We start from the raw sequence: 24,328 nt of genomic DNA, 5'->3' as shown, positions 1-24,328 counted from the left end.
CCAGGCTTTCAGTAAGTTCCAGTTGAAAGTGGTACTCTTTAAGTATCACCCGGGCATTGAGAAAGTACTTATAAGCTGAAGGAGGGGTGTTATGAAATAGCACTTTTCACTAATATACCACCATTTCAAGCCCAAAGCCGGAAAATTATTATGAGGTCTGTCCAGAGACCCCTGTGAAATAGAGATGGTTTCAGTAAAATTCATGTTAAGTAGGTGCTTGGGTCATAGAAACTGCTCACAAAACTGATACTAGCTGGCACTGTTATGAATATACTCAGCAGAGAATGAAATAGCATTGAAACTATACCAAGGGTCTCTGTGCAGCACTGGAGCATTTTTCTAAGCATGAATCTGGGAGGAGAAAAAACATTTTTTTAAAAAAAGATTGTTTTTCTTGGTTCTTTTCCTTCCCTTTCCTGACCTGTGAGTTAGAGCAGAGGCACACAAGCAGTTCATCTGGCACTCGGCATAAATACAAGGAAGGAAACTTCTGGGTGGAAGAGCTGGAGCAAGAACAAGTGGCAGGAGGATCTGCCCCTGACGGAGCCATTTCTCTTCTGTCAGCAGTGCTTTTCACAACCCCTGTGGAGCTTTCCACCCCCTCAGTTATGCTGAATGCTGAATCGACTGTCTGTGTGGACATGCTGTGAAGGGGCAGGATCCTCTGCAGACGGAAGAGGAGGGTGGAGAAAGCAGCAGAGGATAGGGAAAGAAATAATGTTAAAACAGTAACAATAAGGTAAAATTTCTGTCATTTGTGGAAATTATACAGAACAAACCAGTTTCCTCACTGGTAACCACAGAAGTTGAGAGACAGAAATGAATTCTCAAGCGCTTTCGTTCCTTAAAGGTACCATGGTCCCTGTTGCTAGCAGGCACATTAGGTGACCTGACCACAAGCAACTTCTGCTTACTTCCATACATGCTACATTCAGCTGGGTGTTCTTTATTCCCCGTTTCTTATGCGTTGAGGAAAACTACCTATATTTCATCCAAAGTATGGGCTGCAGGGCAGCACCGAGGGAAATAATTTCTCCCAAAGGGTCCAAAATCCTTCAAGCCCCCAGCTGTAACCTCCATTGACTTCAGTGGGAGTGCAAGGGTTTGCTGATGTATGTCCCATCTGCTGGCTTGGACGTAGGTTTACAACACATTTGGGGGCTTTCAGGGAGCAAAAAGGTACTGTATTACCATCTGCTTTGTTTCCAGTAGTGACTAGTTCATTGTCTGAATCTTTTATAATACCAGTAGTGGTTAAAAAAAAAAAAAAAAGAGAAAAGAATGGTGGGCACACTACCTATTGCACTAGTGTTTGATTTTGAGGATAGCAGCTTTGAGAGTAAGGATGAAGGTCTCTCTTCAGCTCCCCTCACACTAATATAATCATCCTGAGTGGCTAGGACCTGATTCTAGGGGACTTCACCTCACAGCGGAGGCTGCGGTGCAAATGATGCTGGGCAGTGCTGTAATACCATCCTGGGTACAGGAGAGAGGTGAAGGAAGGGGAGTGAGTGGAGACACAGCAAGAAGCAATCAGAGCAGAATGGGATGCAGATTGTTGTTGTTATTGTTATTCTGATGGCATCAGCCCTCAGTGGGCTTGATGCCATGTTCTTTTAGACTTAGGATACTACCAGAAGTCAGTTTGCTACCCAGCATTGGTTCCCAGAAAGCCAAATGTCTGGGTAGGCTTGTAGTTTGTGGGTAAATGCTGTTACAGTTCTATAAAAGGGGAACAACAGAGGCTTTTTACGTGCCCCTATAAAAGTGCAAGTGGTATGAATTGGCCTGTCATTCTGCCACTGATTGTTACTGTCACTTGTTTGACTTGACGGTGCTTGGGGGGGATTTGTAAGCGCTCTGAAATGTTCACTATGCATGCAGTGAAAAATTAAGCTCTAGGCTTTACAGCCATGCCTGTGGGGAGGGAGCACCCCCAGTGCCCCCATGGGGACGACGCCAGTGACAGGGAGCGCTGGGCCCCTTTTCTTCTGGCAGCTGAATGGCAGTCTCCAGCCAAGGCGGAGAAAGGCAAACTGGTAAAATCGAATGTCCAGGAAGATGACACAGGCCTGGATGCTGTCAGGGCGTGAGGGAGCAGTCATCTGGGATTAGAGAGCAGCCAGGCTGGAGGGATGAGGGCAGGGATGGAGGGGGAGTACAAGGGCCTCCTTCCTCCTGTTTTCGTCTGGCTTGGCTCGGTAGGGAATCGCAGAATGGGTTTGGGGGGGAGACCAAGATGCTCCTCTCACTGTTAGAGGGGCTAGTCTACACAAGGACAGGTGGGGAGGTGGCCAAATTCAGGAGGAAAAAGCGGTATCCTCTGCCCTACCCTACCCTCTCCCCTTTTCACCCATCCCTCTCCTTCTGCCGTGGGCTAAGCCCCTATACCTGGGGCACAAGGGAGGAGTGCAAAGGGTTCAAGGTACCCCCAGGTCTCTTGGAGGACATGGTGGAGCCAAGGCAGGGTCCACTTGTGCGAGCTGAGTTGGTGTGGTCTCTTTGGTGGGAAGCCACACAGGCAAACCTACCCCTGGCTTAGCTATACCTGTTTCTTTGAATTAATAATATCTACCTGCTGTATTGTGCTTTGGCACTTCAAAGCCCTATGCAAACATTAAGTAATGCCTGGATGATTAATTATAATTAATTAAAGGCAGCTATTCTCCTGGGATGTCAGTCCAGTACATCTCACGCACACTAACTTTGTTGGAAATGAAAAATAAGGAATTGTGATGGCACTCTCCCCAAGCCAAGTCCTGCCCCAGATAGCACTGTCATCTGCTCCCTCCCATGAGTCAGTAGCCTGGGGCTTTCTGGTCCTCAGGGGGTGCGCGGCAGAAATCACATGTAGCTGCTGACAGAAGCTTTTAGTGATTTAAAGCCTCAGTGAAACTGCTGGAATTGGCGCAGGAGTTTAGCTGTCACTTTGGGCAGTTTATGACGTCTCTTTCATTGCCTGACCTCGTTGTTCGACTTAGGTGGCTGTCAGCTGGCTGCCAGTCCCAACAGGGGCAGGTAGGGGTTTCTTTCCATTAGGTTCCTTGCTATGGTTGTCATGTCTCAGGGATGGGAAACAGCCCATACCAGCAAACCACAGGGGCATGCACAGGCTCCATGGTGCCCGATAAAAAAAAAATCCAAATGGGCACTTGGGAGATGCAGGTTTATTTTATACAATACCTCTCTCCTCTGTTTATATTGAAAGTTACTGTGAGTTCTTATCTGCAGTGATTGGACCACAGTGAAATAGTTATCCCATGACACCAATCGTATATACAGATGTATTTGGGGAGAGTCCTAGGCAAGCTCAAACAAGGGTGAGAGAAGAGAAATATTGTCTCTATTTTACAGAGAGAGTTTTGGGACACTGAGTTATTAAGGCCAGTATTTTCAGAAGAGCTCTGTACCCACAGCAGGACCAGATTTTAAAAAAAGCGTAGATTTTTTTTTTTTTTCAAAAATATTTGAAATCAATCAGTCTGAAAAAGAGATAATGGGAAGTAATTTTGCCATTATACCACTGGTTAAAATCCAACCTCTATCAATCTGAGAGAAGCTCTTCATTTGAAAAGTGATTACTGGCCAGCTTGATGTGTCTCCATCCTCTTCCTTGGTCCCCAATTTTGGCTACCTGCTGTCTGTTACCAGTGAGCAGGGAGAAGAGGTGCAGGTGGCTTTTTCAGCAGTTCTGTTGCTGTGGCATCTTTTCAAACTAATCTACACACAATTCTGTATTTCTACAGTTTTGTTGCTTGGGTGGATAAAACATTTCAACCTCCTCTCTAGAAAGTGACAGTTGCACCTGTAGAAGCTGCTAAAATGCATGGGAATAAGCTACAATAGCATAAGCACCTTTTACAGGGGAATAACTGCATCCAAGCTGGAGAATTAAAATTATTTCACTAGATTGGCTTGGAAACCAGCGTAACATTACCCATACAAAACCTGAGAGTGGCTGATCTCTTGAATGTGTGCTGAGGTATTCAGAAGGACTGCTGCCACTCTTTTAATGCTGGAGGTTGTGCCAACATTGTCCCAGTGCAGGGACTTTTGTGAGCTCGTGAGGCATCACCCAGGTGCCTTTATGAAAATCATGGTCTCCCCTGCATCCAGTGGTAGCACGGGTAGAAAGAAGGAAGACTCAACTCCTTTTCAGCCCATCTCCTGCTATGTCTGGTTTCTGCCTGATGCCATTCAGTCCTGGAAATCCCCAAAGCCCAAGCAGTTTCTCAGGCATCCCTTTGATCTGACAAAATGAGAGACATCTGAAGGGGCCGTGCCTTGGAGCTCAGTCATAGAAAGTGTTAGGGGCAGTCAGTAAGGCAGAAACGCTGATGATTTTAGTACTAACAGCAGCCATGCCTTCTCCACCTCTCAGGACATCTGTCTGGAGGCCATTAGCAGTCGGTACACATTTGGCTGGCCTAAGGGTTGAGCCAATGCTCCACGGGCCAGGGTATCAACATTACACGGTGGCATTGGTGTGCCAAAACCAGTGTCTCTTGCATCCTTCTTCCATCCATCTGCCTGCCTGCTGTCCATTGCATTCTACTTTACATACTGAGCCTTGGGGGAGAGACCTGTGAGCATAAAGGCTGCTTTTTGGGGTGTTTCTGTGGCAGACACAAGCTGTTCTATGAGTGAGACAAAAGTGAGGTGGTTGCCTTATTTTGCACTGGCTCTGATCTTACAAACTCTGCCTTTTGCCAAGGTTTGGTATCAGTGCTGGGGCCACATGGTTCCCTGTTCAGAGCTGGTTATCCTCTAGCCAGCTCAGTGAACAGGCAGAAAGAGAAAGCACCTGCCTGCAAAACTCTATATAGATACCTCCATGCACAGACAGTAACTGGTGACAATGGGGTCAAGCAAGTTTATTCTGTCCTCAAAAGAATGCTAAAAATAGGTACTTGAGACATCTTCCATAGCATTCTGCCCAGCCTGGCTGGACATCAGCAATTTCCATTTCTTCCAGGGTGTATCTGCTGTCTGTCTAGGCTGTAAGATCTTCAGCACAGGGATTGTGCCTCCTCCCTGTGTGTGTGGACATTGCCTGTTGCCTTGGGGATGCGCCCTTGGCTGGGGGAAAAGCGAAGACAATAGCCAATTCCGTAGAATAAATATTTCCTTGTAGCCTCAGCTGAGTGATGGAGTTTGCACACTGCACCACTTACTGGGAAAAAAACATTAAGTGAATCAACTCTCCTTTCCTCAGCCCATGCAGGCAGCGCTCCGGCCAGCGCAGACTGAATGCCCCCCCTGTGGGTGCGTGCCTGTGCCCAGACCCTGCCCGCACCAGCTGTTTCGAGGTATTTTCTCAATGGGACACCGTAACAACTTGTGAGCAATGGGATTTCTCTTGTGGGGTCTGGTGAGGCATTTCTCCAGGACATCCCCAGTCCTGGAGCCTGTTCCAGGCTGGAGCTCCAGCCCAGGAGCCCATTCTTGCCTGTGCGTAGCAGAAATCTTCTAGCCTAAGGTTATCCATCACTGCCGCTTCTATAGCTCCTCTGATTGCCATGGTTGTCACGCTTGAAGGGAAAAGAGCCCTTGACACTGGCTCAGGAGAGGCTTGCATATAGCTGGATTTTTAGATTGGCACCCGGCGCCTTTGCCGTGTTCCCTTTGCTTGCAAATTATTTGATATCATTTTAATTCTGAGCTGAATTAGAGCAGTGCGCGAGTTGTCATGGCAACCATTTCCTTGTGCCTTTTGGTCTGACTCATTGCAGACAATTACTCTCGCGCTCCAGGATTCACAGATGTGATAGGAGAAGAATCATGTGCTGGGCTTTCAACTTTTTTTTGCTTTTAATTTCCTTCCCAGCCTCTCTTGCATTAACTCCTACCTAGCCAGCATCAGCAGGGACCTGTGTCTCTGCCCGGGGCCACGTGGGCCCGTAGGAGCGCATTGCATGTAGAGTATGTGTAGATGCACAATGTGTGAGGGGATTTGTGCATACGTGTGTGTATTTGCATACACAGTTTCTCTGCAGTGCGTTGTGTGGCTGTGATACCTGTCTGCGTGTGTAACTAGGGGTGTGCACAGATGCATATACTCACAGAGCTATTTGCGCTTACTTCTGTCTGTGGTGGGGCTACATACTCACACGTGTTTTCTGTGTATGCACACAGGCATGTACATGAGTAATCTATGTGAACATGGAAGTGTACACAGTGTGTAGAGTCTGTCAATATGCACTGAGTATTCAGGGGGACTGACAAACTGTGAGGGTCGTGAATGGGCCAGGACCTTCCATCTGGAGCTGTGTGAAGATCCACAAACTGCCAAGCAAGTGGCATTAACACCTCTGACCAAGTAGGGTGCAAACCTAAATCTTGTGCCATTGCAAGGTCAGGGCATTGCCTCACTCACGTGTGTGTCCCCACAACAGCCCACATCTGTTTAACAGTTGGACTTGATGATGTTAAAGGTCTTTTCCAACCTAAACGATTCTACAATTCTATGCATCTAAAATACATGGAGGAAAGCAGTGTTGTCCATGCAAGGACCATAGCCTTAGCATAGGTATAATTGATGTCATGACCTGTGTTAGGACCTATAGTTCAGCAGAGGAGCAAAGTCATGTGAGAAGATGCTGAAAGGGATCACAGAAGCAGTCTGTAGATATAGGGATGACAGGGGTAAATATTACAGCAGAGGAGGTTATAGGATGTCTTGTGAGATAGTTTGGCTTAAATTCAGCCAAGGCACAAGCAGACAAGTTTGGCAGGGTGAGAACCACAGAAACTTAGCAGACCTGAGAACAGCTCCAGTCTACTCCTAAGATATGTTCCTTTTACCACCAAACTCAGCCTGTTTCCTTCCTGAGTTCCTATTCTCCTGCCCTACCTGTCCAAGGCACAAATCTCATTATAAGGCTATGTAACGGGGCTCCTACTACCAGCCCTTTCCCCTCATAAGACCTTTTGCTTCTCCTCCTTTCCCTTACTGGGTTACAGAAGTCCATTCATACGACCATAGAATAATTCTCGTTGGAAGGCACCTCAAGAGGTCTCTAGACAGCCTCCTGCTCAAAGCAGCGTCAACTATGAGATCAGTCCAGTTTGCTTAGAGCTTTATTGCAATAATATTCCCAGAAATGTTCCTTGTTCCTCCCTAATGCTCATATGCTGTGCTCTCACTGTCTCTACTGTGCAGAGACTGTACTGATAGCCAATTCTCTTTTTCTTTCCCTGTCCTTGCTCTGTACGAGGACTATCAGCAAATCTTCATGCGGAGGTGCTGGATGCAGGGTAGTTTGCAGTAGGTATGGGCCCACTGCTGGGTGATGAGGCATGGAGGGTGTGAGAGGAAGGGAGAGTTGGAAGGTGGCTGTCCTGCTTCTGCTTGTGGGAGAGCTTGGCTGGGAGCCCTTGCCTGGAAGCCCTGGGAAGTGCCAGGCTTTCCCAAGGCAGTGGGAAGGCAGAGGAGAGATGTTGTGTGTGCAGGAGATAGGCAAGACGTGGACAACACTGCTTGCCCAGGGCGTGTGGAGGGGTGGTCTGCTCCTGGCTCTTGGCACTGCTTTCACAGGCAGCAGTGCAAAGTCTGGAGTGTGGGAGAGAGCAGTTCAGCTTTTGGGGACACTGTGGAGCCCACATTTCTGGGAGGAGTCAGTAAATGGCAATGCCTGATTCTGTTGCCCTCCGTCTGTCTGCCGCCACAGGCAACTGCTTAAGCTGGCTCTGCAGAGAGCCTATGTGGAATGGAAAAAGAACAGACAGCAAAGCAAGCTGTGTCTTAGAGGTCAGGAAATGTAGGGATACAGTGAGGATTGCTTACAAATCAAGCTGAGTTAGACCTTGCAAAGGAGATCAAAACAAACAGCAAAAGATTCTATTCTTCAGCTATTTGAAAAAAAAGAGAATAAGAAGTAAGGCCATTTCTGGGCAGTAAGAGTGGAGTCAAGATCAGGGAGACTATAGTCTGAGCCAAAACCAAAGAGGACTCTGCACCCAAGTTATTGATAAGGACAGCAATATTGTCCTTGGGGAAAGAAACAAGCTGACTACTGGGATAAGCAGCTCAAGCTGCTTAGTGCACTCACAGTGCTGGGCCTCGGTGCTCTCCGGCCCCAGGAGAGCTGGCATGTAGAAACACAGGCTTATAGCAAGGATATTTTTTCAACTCTACCCGCAGTGATGACTCCATGCAGGCTGGAAAAGTGAAAATTCAGCAGTTAGGGTTAAGGAATGGGGAGAAATAATTTGTCAGTCTCAGACCTGTAAGTGTGACCTCTGTAATGTTTGTAGCACTTTAGAGGAGATCTTGAAGGAAAGTATAATTACTACCAAGCAGTTAGGGGAAAAGAGAGTCAGGCAATATGAGTTTATCAATGCTAGATCATACCAGACTAACCCAATAGCTTTCTTTCAGATTATTGTTTTCCTGGAAGGCAAAAGAAATTTCAAAGGTCTCATCTCTGTATTTCAGTAAAGCACTTGATACAGTGCCACACAAGAAACAATTAGTTAAACTGGAGGAGATCAGGAAAGGCAAAGGAGTTGTAAGGGGCAGGGAGGTAGAAGTCAGTCTGGGAAGATGGCAGCACCTATCACAGTCTAGCAAAAGGTTACTTGTAGCACTCCCCCATGGTTGGCCATGGGATTAGTCTTTGCTAACATTAACCTGAGACCCTGACTCAGACAGCAATAGGTAGTGAGGAAGTGTCCTGATGATTCAACACTAGAAGGCATTGCTAGTACAGGGAAGGACCAGGATATCGTAGCGAAAGCCTTATTTGACCTTGGCAGGAGTACCAGAAGCAATGAATTTCAGTAGTACGACAGACAAGGTCATATGCTTGAGAGCTAATATTAGAAATCTTCTGTAAGATGGGAACTCTGTGAGATCTGGCAGAGAGTGCAGCAAGCAGGACTAGAGGCAGCCCTTGTCTTTTGGGAACTGTTGGGCCCATTTTGCCAAGTCTCAGTGAGGATCCTCAGTGTAGGCTGTATAGCCCCCTGATGCCCACATAAAATTCAGGGAACCTTTGTTGTCTGCCAAGTTCTGTCCTGAGATCCTTGACAAAAGGCAGCCAGGTAGACTCAGTGATAAAGATATCCTGAGAAAGCTCAGGAGAAAAATGCTGCAAACCTCTGTATTAGGTGATGGTAGGATGTTGGCGAGTGATAGTGTGATGCAGTTGTGGACAAAGCAAACGTTGTCCTAGAACATACCTGGAGAGGTGTTCCCAGTGGGGATGGAGATGCATTGGTGCTCCTACCCAAAGCCCTGTGAGACCTCTCCTCTTTTGTTACAGTTTTGTGTTTACGTTACAGTTTTGGCCAAAGGAATACAGGCTGAGACGGGTACAGACAGGACAGAAAGATGATGAGAGGAAAGAGAAGCCTGACTTCATGAGAGGAGCCTGGGAGAACCCAGCTTGTTTAACCACATGCAACCAAGGCTGAAGCAGATAGGATTGCTGTAATAAATCCATCTTGGAGGAAACATTTAAACTAAAGCACATAGCTTGTACGAAGACAGTAGTATAGATAGGCCATGAAAATATTTAGGGTGGAAAACTAGAAGAGGTTTCTAGCTGTTAGGGTAATGCAGCTTTAGCCAGAATCTGAGGTAAAAAGACAAATGGGTTTAAGCTGGAGCTTGAAAAGTCTGTAAGAAGGTGGTGGTGCCTTGAATAGAAAGAGATGAGATTCTATGAGCCTGCAGTCCCTTCTCCATCACCAGGGAACAGCTGAAGTCCCTTGTCTCACCATGCCACAGTACCACTACCAGCAAGCAAGCGAGCTGCAGGGCGGTCACTGAGAGCACACCCCGTTCACTGCAGCACTCCCTTTGGGTACAAGGCTGGGCCTTTTACCATGTAATTCACACACTCCGTGATTTTAGTCATGTCTGAATAAAAATGTGCTTGTTAGTGCAGCTGAAAGCCCCAGCTCAGCACCTGGAAGGCCAGAAGTTAGGGCTGACCTAAACCCCTCTCTGACTTTGACAGTGTGGTGGTTTCTCTTGATTGATTTGGGTTTTGCAAAGTGAAGAAGAGTAAGCAGAGAAGTCCCTGCTTATGATAACAAGCCTTTAAAAAGCAGATGGGGATGAGGGGGCTGGCGTGTTTTGTGGCAGCTGAGAAGTGACAGTTGAGATCAGAGAAAGGAGAATCTGAAAAGCAGCTGGTCAGAGGCAGTCACTGAAAAGGGGATCATCAGTCACAAGAGGATGAAAATAAGGGGGAGAGAGAAAGAATAACTGAGGAATCAAAGACATTTATGTCCAGTGGGAGAGATGTGAAAGATAACCATATGAGACTATGAGTGGATGAGAAAGGGAGACTGCTAGAAGGGAACCATCAGTTTAAATAAAGGGCTAGATTGTTCTCTTGCCAAGAATTGCATAAATCTGGAGACTCTTGTTTAAAATCCAGTGAATGTATACTACTATCAAGGTGGTTATGAGTGGGATCAGAACCAGTTTCCCATAATCTGGCTCCCTCAAAATGACTTGTTAGGGTTTTGCCCTGGCGTTTCCATATGCCTCCGTCTTTAAAGTAGGAACAGTGTTCACACAGCCTAGCGAGTGTGCTGTGAGACATTGTTTGGTGGGGAGGAGTAGGGAAAGGTGATTTTTACCATTGTATGGCAATAGTCAGGTAGTATCTACAATACAGAGCACAGATTTTGATGGATGATGAGCATACATCTAAAAGGAGGAAAAATTGGAAAGAGTGCAACAAAAGGCTACAGTGTTGTTCCAGAGGTGAGGAAGTGCTTTACAGCGAAAGACTTAATGAACTCAATGTGCTTATCTTACCAAAAAGAAGACTGAGAGATGATTTGATTAGAGTATAAAGTATCTTCACAGGGAGAGATGCTGGTTACTGAACATTCGTTTTTTTAATCTAAGGGAGAGAAGCATAACAAAAACCTGTGACAGGAAACCAAACAGATTCAAATGAGATATTAAGCATGAATGCTAACAGTGAGCATGAATAGTTTTTGTAGTAAGGTAGCAAGGGAAAAGGGGGGTTTTCATCTCTTGAATGTTTTTTAAATCAAAGGTAGATGCCTTTCTGGAAGATTTGCCTTAGCTGCATGTAAACACTCACTGTCGGACTTTCTACAGGATAACTTCTTTATTTTCTGTTTCATAAGCTAAACAGATTGAGCTCTTTAAGCCTTTCACAGCAAGGCATTTTCTGCCACCCTCAAATAATGTTTGTGGTTCTTTTCTGCATGCTTTCCAAGTAGCGTGCGATAGGCAGAAGGTCAGACTGGATGATCTAAAGTCCCTTCTGGCCTTCATACTCTCTGAATCTCTGCCTCTGTGAATTCATTAATGTTTGCAAGCTCCCAGAGAGCTGCCAAAGGCAAGCACTACAGAAATGCAAAGCATTGTTGTTACTCTGGATATTTCCCTTGAGCTTTATGCAGAGCTGGTTGAATATCTCAGTGTATCATCTGTGCATATTTCCTCAAATGAAATACCTGCATTTGTCGCTCGTTTGGTGCCCTTTACAAGTTGATTTTCTGCAGCTGTTCTAACAAACAAGTTTATTCCCAAGTTAGGACACTGAAAAAGCAAATGTGAAAGGCCAAATCTCAACTTGGAGCCCCGAGCAAAGAGCGTTGTCCTCGCCCAGAAGCTCTACACAAGGCAGAGTTATTCTTAGCATCACACTTTGCTTTCTCCTTGGCTCCAGGTGTCCTGCACATGGCCTCTGCCTGGCTGCAGCACAGTGCCACTGTGGGAAGGAGAGGTCTAGCCCCTCTTGGTTGCTTTTCCCCCACCCTCTAAAGGGAGAAAAGCTGTGAGGATGCTGCCTTGTCCCCAGGGCTGGTACTGATGTGGAGAGCTCCCCAAAATGACACAGGAAATCTTTATTTACTTGCACTCCATTCTGTAACCGTACTCATCAGGGAATGCTTATTTTTTTGTCGTATTGCACAGTATTCTCGGAGGGAAGGCTTTTTGGTCCTCAGAAATCCCATGCTAGGACTTGCACTTATCTAATCAGAGGATAGAAACTGACCCTCTGACCCGTGCTTCCAATCAGTGCTAGCAAACGCTGTTCCAGCCAGCACAGCAAGCTGCTGATGAACAAGATACTGAGGAGGAATTCTATTTTATATATTTTACATGTATTATATATACATAATTACATGTTTATATATATGGTGTTATATGTGTGTATGAGTAGATATGTATGCAGGGCAAATACATTTGCCAAATGAAAGATAATCAAATTGCAGAAAATCACAGCCTACTCCCAGATAATTCATGAACTGAAAAAAACTAGAGTCATTGGATGAGTGTGTTGGCTTTTCTTTTTTTCTGCTCTACATTTCTGGTATTATATGAACTGCTTAGTAGTATCTGTGTGTGCTCTACCTACATGGCAAAATTAGATTAAACTATGTGTCATAGACACCATACTGTTAAACAATAGTGGTGATTCTCTTGTGGCACATACTTTTTCAGTAGATCAGATGCCTCAGCTGTTATCGGATTAAGAGTATCTGGGTTCTGCTCCCAGTTCCTCTCTGAAGATCAGACTGAGTATAACAGGGTGGCCGAGTATCACAGTGTGACTACAGTGGCACAAGGGTTTGCTTGTGGCGGGGTTTAACATCTTTTGTGGTTCCACATGCATCAGGATGAGATTTTTCTCACAGGAAGAGTATGTGATGAATTGTGTATGCTTAGCACTGAAAGTAGAGAGGTGGGGAATCTAAAATTCTTAGCTGTGTGTGATAGACCTAGCCAGAGAACAGCTGGTGGAGAGACTCTTTCAGCTCTAGGGGTGACAGCTTGTGTACTTGGGGGTGCGATAGGATTAGATAGCAATTTCCATTCATTTCAAAATAACCTTGCTCAGGAGGGTCAGGAATCTGGAGATGTAGGAACCCATAGCTCACTATTTGTTACGGTAAGTTTTATTGAACATTATGCTCTAATTTAAAAAAAAAAAAAAGCTAGCTTTTGGAATCAAATTTGACCTGAATATAACTCCGTTGGCTTCTGCGTTCTTACACTAGGGATTAATTTGGCCCTTTCTACTTTTATGTAATGAGCTGATTGCCACAGTATCTTATCCTTGTTACACAATCGCCCTTGTCTGGCTGTGTCCCTGGAGCACTGTGTGTGTGTGTTTCTAGATCTAGGGTCTCACCTTGACTGACTGTGTATTTAGTCCTACAGCCTCACCCCAACTACAGGTACATGCTTGCCTAGGACTTACACTGATACAGTGTGTGTGTGTGTATATACGTGCATGTTCATTCCAAGTTCAAACACTATGTACAGACAAGCATACACATATATGGGAATTCAGGGGCTTTTTCATTTGGCTGGCTGTATCCCTGCAGTGTTTGCTTTTGCAGGGGGTAGGGGAGAGAGGGAAGGTTACTGTCAGAGATCTCATTTAAACAAGAAGGAGCATAGGAAAATACATTCTTTATTATTCTTCTGTAACAACAAGCCAGAAATATAATATACCTTTAAAAATTTTCTGTCTCATGCCAAAGAAACCTCCATTCAATCATTTTAGAAAATCTTGTTGCTCTCCCTCAAACAGTAACGAAAAGAAAAAGAAATTACAAGTGCCATCTGTTCCCTGCAAGAAATGTGCCTGCCTGTACCACAGGTGGGTGTGTGGGGAAGGGGAGCAGGGGGAGCAGAAGGGGTGTTTCTGGTGGCCGTGCCAGCCCCTAAATCACCCTGGTATGTGTTGGACCTGCCTGCCCCAGAAGACCATTTCCTGAGGGCAGGCACCTGCATGTGGCATTGGTACACCTGCCTGCAGCAAAGGGTGCATTCGGGGGGATTCCCCCCATGCCTAGCCATGCCTGCAGGGAGAATGGGAGCCCCTGTCCCCACACACCAGAGGAACCCATTGCCTGTGCACACGAGGAGCACTGGGTCTCGTTTTGTATCCAGCATCCCACAGGAGAGCTTCGTTTCTGACCACGCTGGGTACCATGTTCCCTAGAGTGCCTGCGGACAGTGCAGCAGCTCAGTCACACTAGGGCAGCCTGTTTTCCAGGTGTGCTAGGGAACAGAGTAAGAGCCTGTTTGCAAACAGTGGTATAAAGAGGGCATTTCCCAGTCAACCCTGTTACTCTGCTCTGCATGAAAGAGGACAGGTCCTTGTCCTTCCAAGCGCAGTATTTGCTTTCCAGTGGGACTCCCCATAGCAGCCAGCCTTCATGTTTCTCAGCAACTCTCTTTTCTCCCCTTTCCTGTCTTCTCCTTTCCTGGGTGGGTTTCTAAAGATAGCCGTCCCTTGTCTAGGGTTGAGATGAATCTAGACTTTCTGCCTTATAAATGAAAACAAAAAGGAAGGGATGGGCAAGGTCATCATCAGCCCCACAACACAAGATATAGAAAATATTAGTAGCAACAAAGAAAAATTGGTCAGGGCAGGAGGAGGACACAGGGAAGGTGCAGGGAAAGGAGGATTTCACCCCTCCCACCTCTGCATTGTCCCCTGCCTCCCTCCCATTCATTTTACCTCTAGTCTATCCCCTTAAAAACAACCTCACTCTCTTGCTCACTCACACACACACACGCACATACACGCACACATATATATAGATCCCATTTGTTTTGTGCAATATTTCACCATTATTTGATGCAAGTAAAATATAGATCTATAAATATACCGCTCTGACTCAAGTCCCATTTCAAGTATGATTGCGGAGTCCAGTATGGTAAAGGGAGAAGTTCCCCTGAGAGGGAGGTTGGGGAGAGGTTTGGATCCAGCAGGCAGAGTCTAGTCCTGGCTTGCTGGGAATGTGGAGCAGAAGTAACACGCATACAGAGTCTGCAGTGCACCAGTTCTGCCCTTCAGAGCGGGCTACGGTTGCAGCAGATGGGATGGTTGGAGTGGCTATACAGTGCATGGGGGAAGAGTCCTTCTCCCTCACAACTTGCCAGCCCCCCCTCCTCCTCTTCCTCGCAAGCGGTGTGCTGGGAGTGGGGGTACAATGTGTGCACACACTTATGGGTGGACTGCTTCTCCCAGTCCTTCTTCCAGGGCAGCCTGGTCTTCTGCTTCCTGAAGAACATCCTCCTCTGTCCCATGCATCCCTGTGTCAAAGGGAAGTCATGCTAAAACAGTCCAGAGCATCCTGTGTCTTTGCCTCTGGTGGCCCTGGGTAGGCCAGGAGGGATTTTGCCACTCCAGGCTTTGATTAAAGACTTGGCATTGTGTGCACATGGGTCAGTACAACCACCTGTCTGGGACCAGAAGGGGGTGAGGAGCCAGCGTGCATTGCTTCCACAGGGATCCAGCAGCAGCGAGCAGGAGGGCTGGGAGACATCCAAAGGCATCGGGATCCGGCTGGAGCAGGGGGAAGAGGTGACGTGCCCTGGCAGGGTCCACCTGCAGTGCATGCTGGGCTCTGAACACAGGTTGCTAGCGGAACACCCTGCAAAGCTGGGCTCGCTGCCAGCTTGTTTCCTGATGGCAGGGATCACACCATCCACAGGCACTGCGGATGCACGACCTCCAGTGTCATCTTCCTCGCCCAGGAATACCCACTGTGACGGGTTAGAGCAGGTTACCATGGCAATGTGCGCTCTCCCCTGGAGACAGCATTTTATCCCACTTCCAGTGATACAAAATGAGTCCTTATGTTGAGTTCCTTTCATTTTTTTTCCCCTCTCACTTCCCCCCCCCCCCCCCCCCCGTCAGGTCAGAAAGAGCTAAGACTAATAGGAGGCACTGCAGTCTGAGGGCTTTAAAATCTGATTGGGGAAAGTCACCCTACGTGACTGTGGCAGTGTGCGCCGTTGTGTGTGTGGGCATACTCATGCAGCTGTGGATGGCAGTGGACACAGCAGTGATGGTGAGGGCTGTGCTGTGTACTGTGTTGGCCCCTTCCTGGGCTCTTCCACCTGTGCCACGCTGTGGTTCAGGTTTCAGCCTTCACCTCAAGACCCTCTGGAATTGTGCCGCCTCTCTTCAGTTGCTCCAGCTGCATAACCCTACTCCATACACCGTGCTTGCCCCTCTGCCAGCCATGCCAGCTCTTGGGTTGTGTGTCTTCCGCTCCCACCACCTTCCCCTAGGCTCACACTACTCCTCAGCATGGCTTAAACTACCAAGGCTGGTAAGCCACCTCCTCCTCTAGTCTTTCCTGATGACCCACTTCTGCTCTGCCAATCAAACATTTCCGAATGGAGGCTTCATATCCTTACCCTCTCTATTTATCATAGAAAACATAAAATAGATAACAAGAACACACCTTATTTTTTTCATGCTGTGTACTCATTTCCACAGGCTTATGCTATAACCTTAATAACTTTGCCTCTCTCCATCCTCTCCTGCCCATTTCCACTGGCTCTGCACTATGGCTGAGAAGTTTTTGTTAGCTCAGTGGCAAGGTGCATGTATTTTGTCTGAAGCAGAAGGTGCTATGCACTGTTATGATAAGAGTAAGGTAAAGTGGCTGAATGTATTCATGGCTGCATGCAGAGGGCAGATGAGCATGGGCACATGTGGCTCTGCATGCACAGATGGGGTGCCTGGGTGTCTGGAGTTGGGGCTGACTGTGTGTGTGTTGGGATCAGAGGGAGTCAGTAAGCGTGTGCGTGTACAGGAGGATGGCTCTGTATCTCTGCACCTATAACAAATGACATGTGTGTGTCAGCTCGCAGATTTGGACTCGGCCAGGAGCAAAAAAAGGGATGCTGTGCTCCCTGGCAGCGTGTTAGAGTGATACAGGTATCTTTTCACCTTAAAAGTAAGAAGGGAGATCTCCCCCTGACTGTTGTCATCCCCTAGGGACCTTCCCTCCCTTCTGATGTGCTCTCGGCAGCACTGACTTGTAGGGGAGGCAGCAACTTACTGTCACGCAACAGCAGTGACCCTAACAGTGAGGCATGAACACTTCTGGTGTCCTGCTCCTCACACAAGCTTTCACAGAGCTGCTCTCTCTGTTTGCAGAGAGCTCTTGACAGGATACAGGACAACTCAGGACTGAAGCTGAGAGGATGACACAGGTTCCCAGAAGGTGCCAGCTGCCTCCACAGCAGGCATGCAAGGGAAGCTCTGTGCAAGGGCATGAGGCACAGCAAGCACTCGAGGTCTGACTCTACTTTATTTGTCTGGGAGGGCCCAAGGGTGAAAGGGCACAAAAATGGGCCTGGGGCAGAGGAACAGAAATTGAGCCAGGTGCCCTGACCCCCCAGAAGCATGTTGCACTACTTGGGTGAGTGGAGCTATAGCACAGTCTGTCTGTCTGTCTGTCTGGGAAGATGTATTTTGGGAGGACCCCATGCTTGACTGCTCTCAGGTACCTTTGATCATTGCTGTCCCTTCCTTCCTAGAAGAGTTTCATGCCACAGAAGAGATTTGTTTTTGCTCTTCATGTTCACCTTCTGTGTCACCCATGAGTGGCTGCCTCTTCTTCAGCTCCCGGTGGTACTTGGCCATAAGGGAGGCATAGATGCAACCATAAGCAGCTGCCACCACCATCATGATGCAAACAATGCCACAAACCACCCCTGCGATGATCACAGTGCCAATAGCCCGGCGCACGCTCACAGGCCTGTATCGCTGTTTTTGAGGGCATCCCACACTGGGCTCCACTTCTGTTTCTGGGCCTGATTTAGATTTGGAAGGAGTGGGGCTTCCTTTAGTGCAGGGTGGGCCAGTATTGTCCAGCACTGTAGAGCTGTTCTCATCATCCAGCTGGGAGCAGTAGTTAAACATCTCCATGGGCACCATTCGCATATCCTTCCCTTTCAGCTCCTTGGGCAGGGTACATGCCAGCTGGTCGATTTTCCCACCTGTCCCAACAGAGATAATAGGAGTGAACCATGGCTTCATCCCGATACAGTGACAGCAGAGCTAGATCCTCAGGTGGAGTGAGTTCCTATGACTCTGTTCACACCTGCTAAGGATTTGCCCTACACAAGTCAGGCATAGCAGCATTATGGTTATCAAGTGGGGAACTGCTTTATTATAGCAGTGGGGCTATAAAATCCAGTCCCTCATGCGCGAATGCATTGCTGAGTAGAGAGAGTATTCAGAGAGCTTCTCCCATCCCCAAAAGGCAGCCATGATCTAGTGCAGGATGTTTCTACAGTTCAAGAGTGACACTGAAGTCAGGAGGTGCTGCAGACCCCCATGTCCTGCCAGATCCGCAGTGCGCCTCCATGCACCAGGCAGAAGCACATGTGATATCCTTTAAAATTATTGTTTTGCCTAACTTGGAGACATTTTGCATGCCTTAGCCCTCCACAGCTGGAACAGCTTCAACCATGGCAGCTGGCTGGGATGCTTCTGCCTAGGTTGGATTTGACAGCAGAGCTCATGGTGCCTGATATCTACATAGATATCTTTCAGGCCAAGACATGAAAGCCCTCTGAAACCATCTATTAAGTCAGCCTCATGCTGTTTAGTGAGTTATGTAAGTGTCAGTAGAATCATTTTAGAAAAGGATAAATTAAAGCAAAAAGATAGGACCAGGCTGTATCTTCTCAAAATAACAACAGACACACAGCCCCATCTTCTAACAACTAATCCATCCCCCCTCTGTGAAAATAGTGACAGATGTTGAAACAAATGCTTGAGCGAGTTTGGGCAATTTCTTTGGAAGGGGGAAAAAATGCAAAATTAACTCTGTGTGCTTTCCATCGACTCTGTGATATGAGAGTCAAGAAAGAAAACAAAAAAAAAAAAAAAAAAAGAGGAAAGTGGCATTCGTATGCTTGTTTGATTCCGCTCACACAAATGCATATTTCAGACTGCAGTCTAGCCATAGGCGTAGATAATCTCTTTGCAGCATGGCTGTGATCAGCAGGGATGTGACAGCTGACTGTTGCTATCCGCATGATTTGAGACCCTTTCGTACTCATTGGCTCCAGCGACAGAAGGTCAGGCCTTCAATCGTCATTCCTGTAAAATGTGCCATCTTTCTTTGAGTTGCAGCTCCTGAAAGCATGTCATCCCGTCGGCATTCATGCTAAACTATACATACCTTTCCAGCCTTCCGTATTTCAAGGAAAAGCTGGAAATACAAACTTGTAAAAAACTGCTTGTTTTGAAATGATGATTTTATAGCCAGTCTGATTTGGGGCCTGGCTTGTTAATTTGAGCTTTAGTTTGGGTTTGCCAATATTAGTTGCAGTATTTTCCTAACTGGCACTGTTTCCTATGGTTCTTTTGTTGAAAGCAAACCTGATGCTTTACAGCCAAATCTGGCTTTTACTTCTCCTGGCTTAAGGAAGAGAACAGGATGGTTATTTTCAAGCATGAAAAGCATTTATTCTCTTTAGGCAGAAAGGGCTAGGGGAACTCATAATCCTAAAATTTTGATCTTATTTGAGGAAAGTTCTTTCCTCTCAAAAAAAAAAGAAGTGATCTTGCAGATTAGAAACAAAATAAGGAAATAGGAGATCCGGGGCTGCAGAAGACTTCTCAGCCTGGCAGTGTTGCTATATGAAGGTGCAGTGGCACTAAACAGTCTCTTAGCATTGTAGCACGGTCCTCATGCTCCTTGGCTAAGATCTGGCATTTGGGTCAGCCTGACCTGCCAGATGTATCTGCCCATGCTTCTTCCCTGCCTGTCTTTGCCTGCCTTTCCCTGGAAAACCAGTGCTTCCGTGCCTGGTTCCCGCTGCGCGAGCACCTACCTCGGTAGGAGAACCACTCCATCCAGTGCTTGAAGTCTCGGAGGTTGCAGTCGCACTCCCAGGGGTTATCCCCAACTTGGAGCTGCTGCAGGCTGGTTAGCGGTTCGAAGGTCACCCTGTCCAGGCTCTGCAGGCGATTGGACCTGAGAGAGAGGGAGCGGAGAGCAGGCAGGTCGTCAAAGATGCCCGAGGGTATCTGGGCCAGGCCGTTGATGGAGAGATCCAGCTGGCGCAGCAGGGCCGTGTGTTGTAGCAGGTCCTTGTCCAAGGCCCGGATGCTGTTGTTCCTCAGCTGGAGCTCCGTGAGGTTCCCCAGGTCACTGAAGATGTTCTGAGGGAGCTGGTCCAAGAAGTTGTTGGATAGATCCAGCCTCTGTAGGGCAGAGAGGTTGGAAAACACTGCTCCCGGCAGGATGCTGAGTTTGTTGTTGAGAAAAAGGAAGGTCCTGGTGTTTGTGGGGATGTCTGAGGGGATGGAAGAGAGGCCCAAGCCGCTGCAGTCCACTTCCAGGTTGCCACTGTTACACTTGCAGGAGGAAGGGCAAGCAAAGAAGGACTCGGCAGCACATAGCGACAGCCAACAGCCAAGCACTGGTAGGTGAAAAGCAGGGGAGAGAGAGTACATGTGTTAGAGCAGTGCTTTCCCATCCTCACCCATCGCCGCCTTGAGCACAGCTACGGCTACGATATGACCCTCACAGCGGGACTCTTCGCCGCAATGCCCTGCAGCATAATGAGCTTCCTCACAGATATATCCCTCTATTGCTGGCCTGCTCCCCGGCAGCATGACTTTCCTCTTAGCCTTTTTTTCATGAGCGAGCAAGTAAATATCCTTCCAGATTCACAAGGAAGTAAGAACAGTGCATCCCAGAGGACTTTGCTGCCAGATACTAGAGCACTGGAACCTGTCAGAGGAGAATGGAGCAGAGAGCGGTGGGACATGTCACCTCTGATAAAGGACAGCTCTTTCTAAACAGTCAGGGTTGAGAGAGAAGGGACTGGTATATATTTAAGAAGCTCTGTTTTTTCAGAAATAGGCATGTTAATGAAAAGCTTTTAAGAAAAATGAAAACAAAACAACCTACATCTCAGTTGTGCTCCTGAAGTTTGAATCCTAATCTTTGTGACAGATCAGACTCAGGTCTAAGCTAGCCTCTGAATCAGGGTATCATTTGCTTTTCATATCCACAGTGTGTTGTGTAGGCCTTGTGGCAAGAGACTTTTTTGTGAATTAGATTACATTACAAAAGGAGGACCAAGAAAGCTATTAAAAAGCAGCAAGGAGACCCTAAACCACTGGACACCTGGTACCTGCCATTGCTCTCAAAATAGTTTCTGAATCCCACAGCAATAGCCCCAGAAGCATCTCCTCTGACCAAAATTGCCCGTAGCAATGGAGATGAGGAAAAAAACTTGCAGGTTGGTAGTTGAAGAAAGGGGTGTTAGGAAAAGGGTTAGCACACATCCTCTTTCTCCTGCAGTGTCTCAAAGATAAGGTTGGGCAATCCACAAACCAGCATTTTTAGAGATGTCGTGGATCACCATTCCAGACATGGATCCAGATCCTGTGAGCGGTGTCAGGGCAGTAGTTACCAACTCTCCCTGGGAGCCAGTGGCTTTTAAAACTCTCAGTTCTGTGACAAAGAAGCATCAGCAACAGGAAAGCAAGCTTTGTGCCTCCTGTCATTAAAGGAGTGGGAGTTATGTTTAAGCAGACTATGTAAAACATTTGTATCCTTCATCTTAATTCCTTTTGTAGAATTGAGAATAATTTCTTCAATGTGGGAAGCAAATTCAGCTCCCTCGCTGTTGTGTAAGGTGACAAGTTTGAGCATTTGACTAAAACTGAAGCAGGTTTGTCTCTACATCATGCCCTGTCCTCTCCATTTCTCACTTTTCTTCAGAGAAGGCAGTCACTTGGAGTTGGTAGAGTCTTTTTAGGGATGAATGGTAGCTAAAGTGGATGCCTTTATTGTGTTGCCATTCTTTCCTGGACTGGAAACCAGATTCTTCTGTCCTGTTTTTTTCTGAAGAAGCAACAAGCAGGTGTTTTGTTTCTTAACCCCAAGGGAACTCTGAAAGGACTGTCATAGGAGAGGGAGCCAGTGCAGACCCATGCTATGGAGAAGCTCTGCCTGGAACAGCTCTGCAGTCAGCCATGCTCTTCCTCTCTTCCCTCACAGCACTCTCTCTAGGGTTTAGTCTGCCCCATAGCCCATTTTTTCATATCGACTTGGTTTCTGTCAGTGGTGCTGCCTTCATACTCAAATCCTGTCATCCTGTGTCAGGTCTTTTTGTGTTCCCAGCAATCCTTGCGAGAATTGGCAGATTTTTGGACTGGTAGCCTAAGGAAACTCCACAGCTTGGATGCTAAGCTATATGACTTTATTAAGGACCAACGGATAAGTGTTCAGAGAGTGTCTCTGCTCTTTTTTATTTCATCCATCTTTCACAATTCCTTCAAGATTTTTTTTCTGTCATACAGTTGAGATCTCAGGTGCACATCAGCCCAGGTTGTGCCAATCTGTATGCTCTTTTAATGATAATTATGGATTCTTATGGTGAAATACAAGAGAGATCTTTACCCTGAGTACGTCTGTGCTTTCTTGGCATGCAACGGTTGGGGTCAACAGCAGAGATTGCCATGAAAGCAGATCATAGCCTGTGGACTGGTGCAGTGCAGGTACCATCTGGCTGGCTGATACTTAATTCCATTCAGAATTTATCGCACTCTTGTTGTAGGGAGAGAATTAAAAGAATGGGAGCTAGAGTGGGGAAGGGAGAAAGCCGTGAGTCACTCAAGTGACCCTGTCTTTTCCTGAAAGCTTAACAAAAGTACAGTATTAATAATAGATTGACAGCTGTGATGATGAGATAACACTTAACTGCTTTGTACAGCAAGAAAGGCAAGAGCAGACCGTGTGTAATGCTATACAGGTGGCATTCTGTTCAGGGCTTATCTCTCAAAATACCTACCCACCACCCACCCCAACTGGGCAGCTGTGGGGTTCCACCAGTATGTATGCTGGCAGTGGCTGGTAGGAACACAGTCTCAGGCAGCTGGCTGTGGTTATGTTCAGGAACTGGATTTATGCCAAGTTTCTGCAGCCATGTAGGATGTGCCAAAAATGTCTTCTTGTTACCCATAAATTGCTTTGTGCTCTTGGAAATATTTTACTAAAATCATAGAGAGGAGAAGGTCTGATTTCATTTTCAGTCCCTGCAAGAGATGCATCTACTAGGATGTGAGCTGAGACCAAGGAATTCATCTCACTGGTTAGGATGCAGCTTTACGGGGAATAGAAGCAGGGAAGCAATAGAAAGAACTTGAAGCTGTCTTCCAGCCCTACAGAAGGATAAGTAGTATGTGTTTTTGTGTTAGGGGAAGATGAAGTTACTTTGTGGGGTGTTTGGTGACTCTAGTAGGTGGCAGAAAGCTGATCCAGGAATATCAGATTAAGCCAAGACTCAGTAGCACTCATTGTAAATAATTTATACAGCTGTCTAGTCTGTGAGGATGGGTTACAAAGATGCCTGTTTTCTGGAGAAGGAAATCATTCCCCCAGCTTCTTACAGTGGTACCCCCACATTTAATCAGGAGGACAGGAGCAAGGGAAACCACAGACCCACTCAGCTGCCTGGGCATGCAGTAGTGATAGACACTTTCCAAATGTTCCCTTTCCTCTGCTGCAGTCCCCAGATGCTTCTCTGAAGTGCAGGTACATTCCCTGAAGCCCCACATCGCCCTAGCAGTCTCTGCTCTGCACTCAGGGATACTGTAGTAGATGCCCCGGTCCACTGGGAAGATGCACAGGCTGAACTTTTACAATTTAATTTAAAAGAGATCTTTATTTACTCCTTGATTTTCACTACAAGTGGCAGTGCCCAGTAGGAGAATTCTGCATTCGCATCCTGCATTCCCTTCTAAAATTTGTCATGACTTCTGCCATGAAGAGCTGGGAGCCTTGCTCAGCAGCCTATATATAAACCCCTACCACAGAGAGGAGTCTGTATCTTACAGGATGCCAATCTGAGAAATGTTCGGACTGGATCTTTGTGCGGTGGTATCTGTCTCACTGTTTCTCACCTGCCAGGCCCACTGGAATTCAGAAGCAATCATCACTCGCTGTCCCACTTTAAGCCCATCTTCAGCTTTAGAGTCTCGCTCTCCCTCCCAGCTAGCCTGGCCTCTAAAGGAATCAGGAATTAGTTCAAACATCTCCATTCTTAGCTGTCCCTCTCCCCTATTCTTAACCCTGATGTGACCTATTTTCTTTCCACTCCCTTGACAAACAGGATCATCGTACTTAGTACCTGAGTAGGCATTACTTACGACAAGCCTCTTGCCACCTCATGAGGAACCTGCTCCTCCACCGGTGGCCAGCAGTTGTAGGCAGCATTGTTGTCTTCTCCAGCGTGTCTTCACATCCACCAGCCAGCCTGGCACACGGCCCCAAAAAGAGGAGGAATGACGTTGTAGCCTGCCTGCCAGGTCCTGGAGGGGAAGAGCAGAGCAGAGTGGGTGGGATTTGGTTCCCGGTGCACAGGACGTGGGGCTGGGCTCAGTGTTGTCCTTTCCCCTCCCCAACTAGAGTTTTGAGTTTGAGGCATCAGCTCTGTTTTGGAGGAGAGATGGAGGATGTTTTCAGGAGGCGCAGCATGATGAAGGTACAATGTTAATTCACTTTGAACCTCGCCGTGCAGAAATAAGGCCTGATT

General features: G+C 47.0%; 2 protein-coding genes across 2 annotated transcripts in view; one reads left to right on the top strand and one right to left on the bottom strand.

Moving 5' to 3' along the window:
- CACNA2D4 (calcium voltage-gated channel auxiliary subunit alpha2delta 4) overlaps positions 1-24,328 on the top strand; it is a 125,502-nt gene that overhangs the window by 63,164 nt on the left and 38,010 nt on the right. The window lies entirely within an intron of this gene.
- LRTM2 (leucine rich repeats and transmembrane domains 2) lies at positions 17,307-24,028 on the bottom strand. Its single transcript, XM_072873311.1, has 3 exons — positions 23,943-24,028; positions 19,610-20,200; positions 17,307-17,761 (listed from the first exon to the last, which is right to left on the bottom strand). The coding sequence occupies exons 1-3, from the start codon at positions 24,007-24,009 to the stop codon at positions 17,307-17,309; spliced, it is 1,113 nt and encodes a 370-aa protein (XP_072729412.1). The 5' UTR covers positions 24,010-24,028.

This window comes from Ciconia boyciana, chromosome 1 (assembly GCF_034638445.1).
Source record: "Ciconia boyciana chromosome 1, ASM3463844v1, whole genome shotgun sequence".
Taxonomy (NCBI): Eukaryota; Metazoa; Chordata; class Aves; order Ciconiiformes; family Ciconiidae; genus Ciconia; species Ciconia boyciana.
This window is presented reverse-complemented; position numbering and strand designations above follow the sequence as displayed.

What these genes read in the sequence shown, in the direction of transcription:
- LRTM2 (XM_072873311.1), bottom strand. Translation starts at nt 24,009, where the DNA reads ATGCTGCCTACAACTGCTGGCCACCGGTGGAGGAGCAGGTTCCTCATG. An exon ending in GAGGTGGCAAGAGGCTTGTC is followed by an intron (nt 20,201 to 23,942) that starts GTAAGTAATGCC and finishes TTCACCTACCAG; the next exon opens with TGCTTGGCTGTTGGCTGTCG. An exon ending in GGAGTGGTTCTCCTACCGAG is followed by an intron (nt 17,762 to 19,609) that starts GTAGGTGCTCGC and finishes CTGTTGGGACAG; the next exon opens with GTGGGAAAATCGACCAGCTG.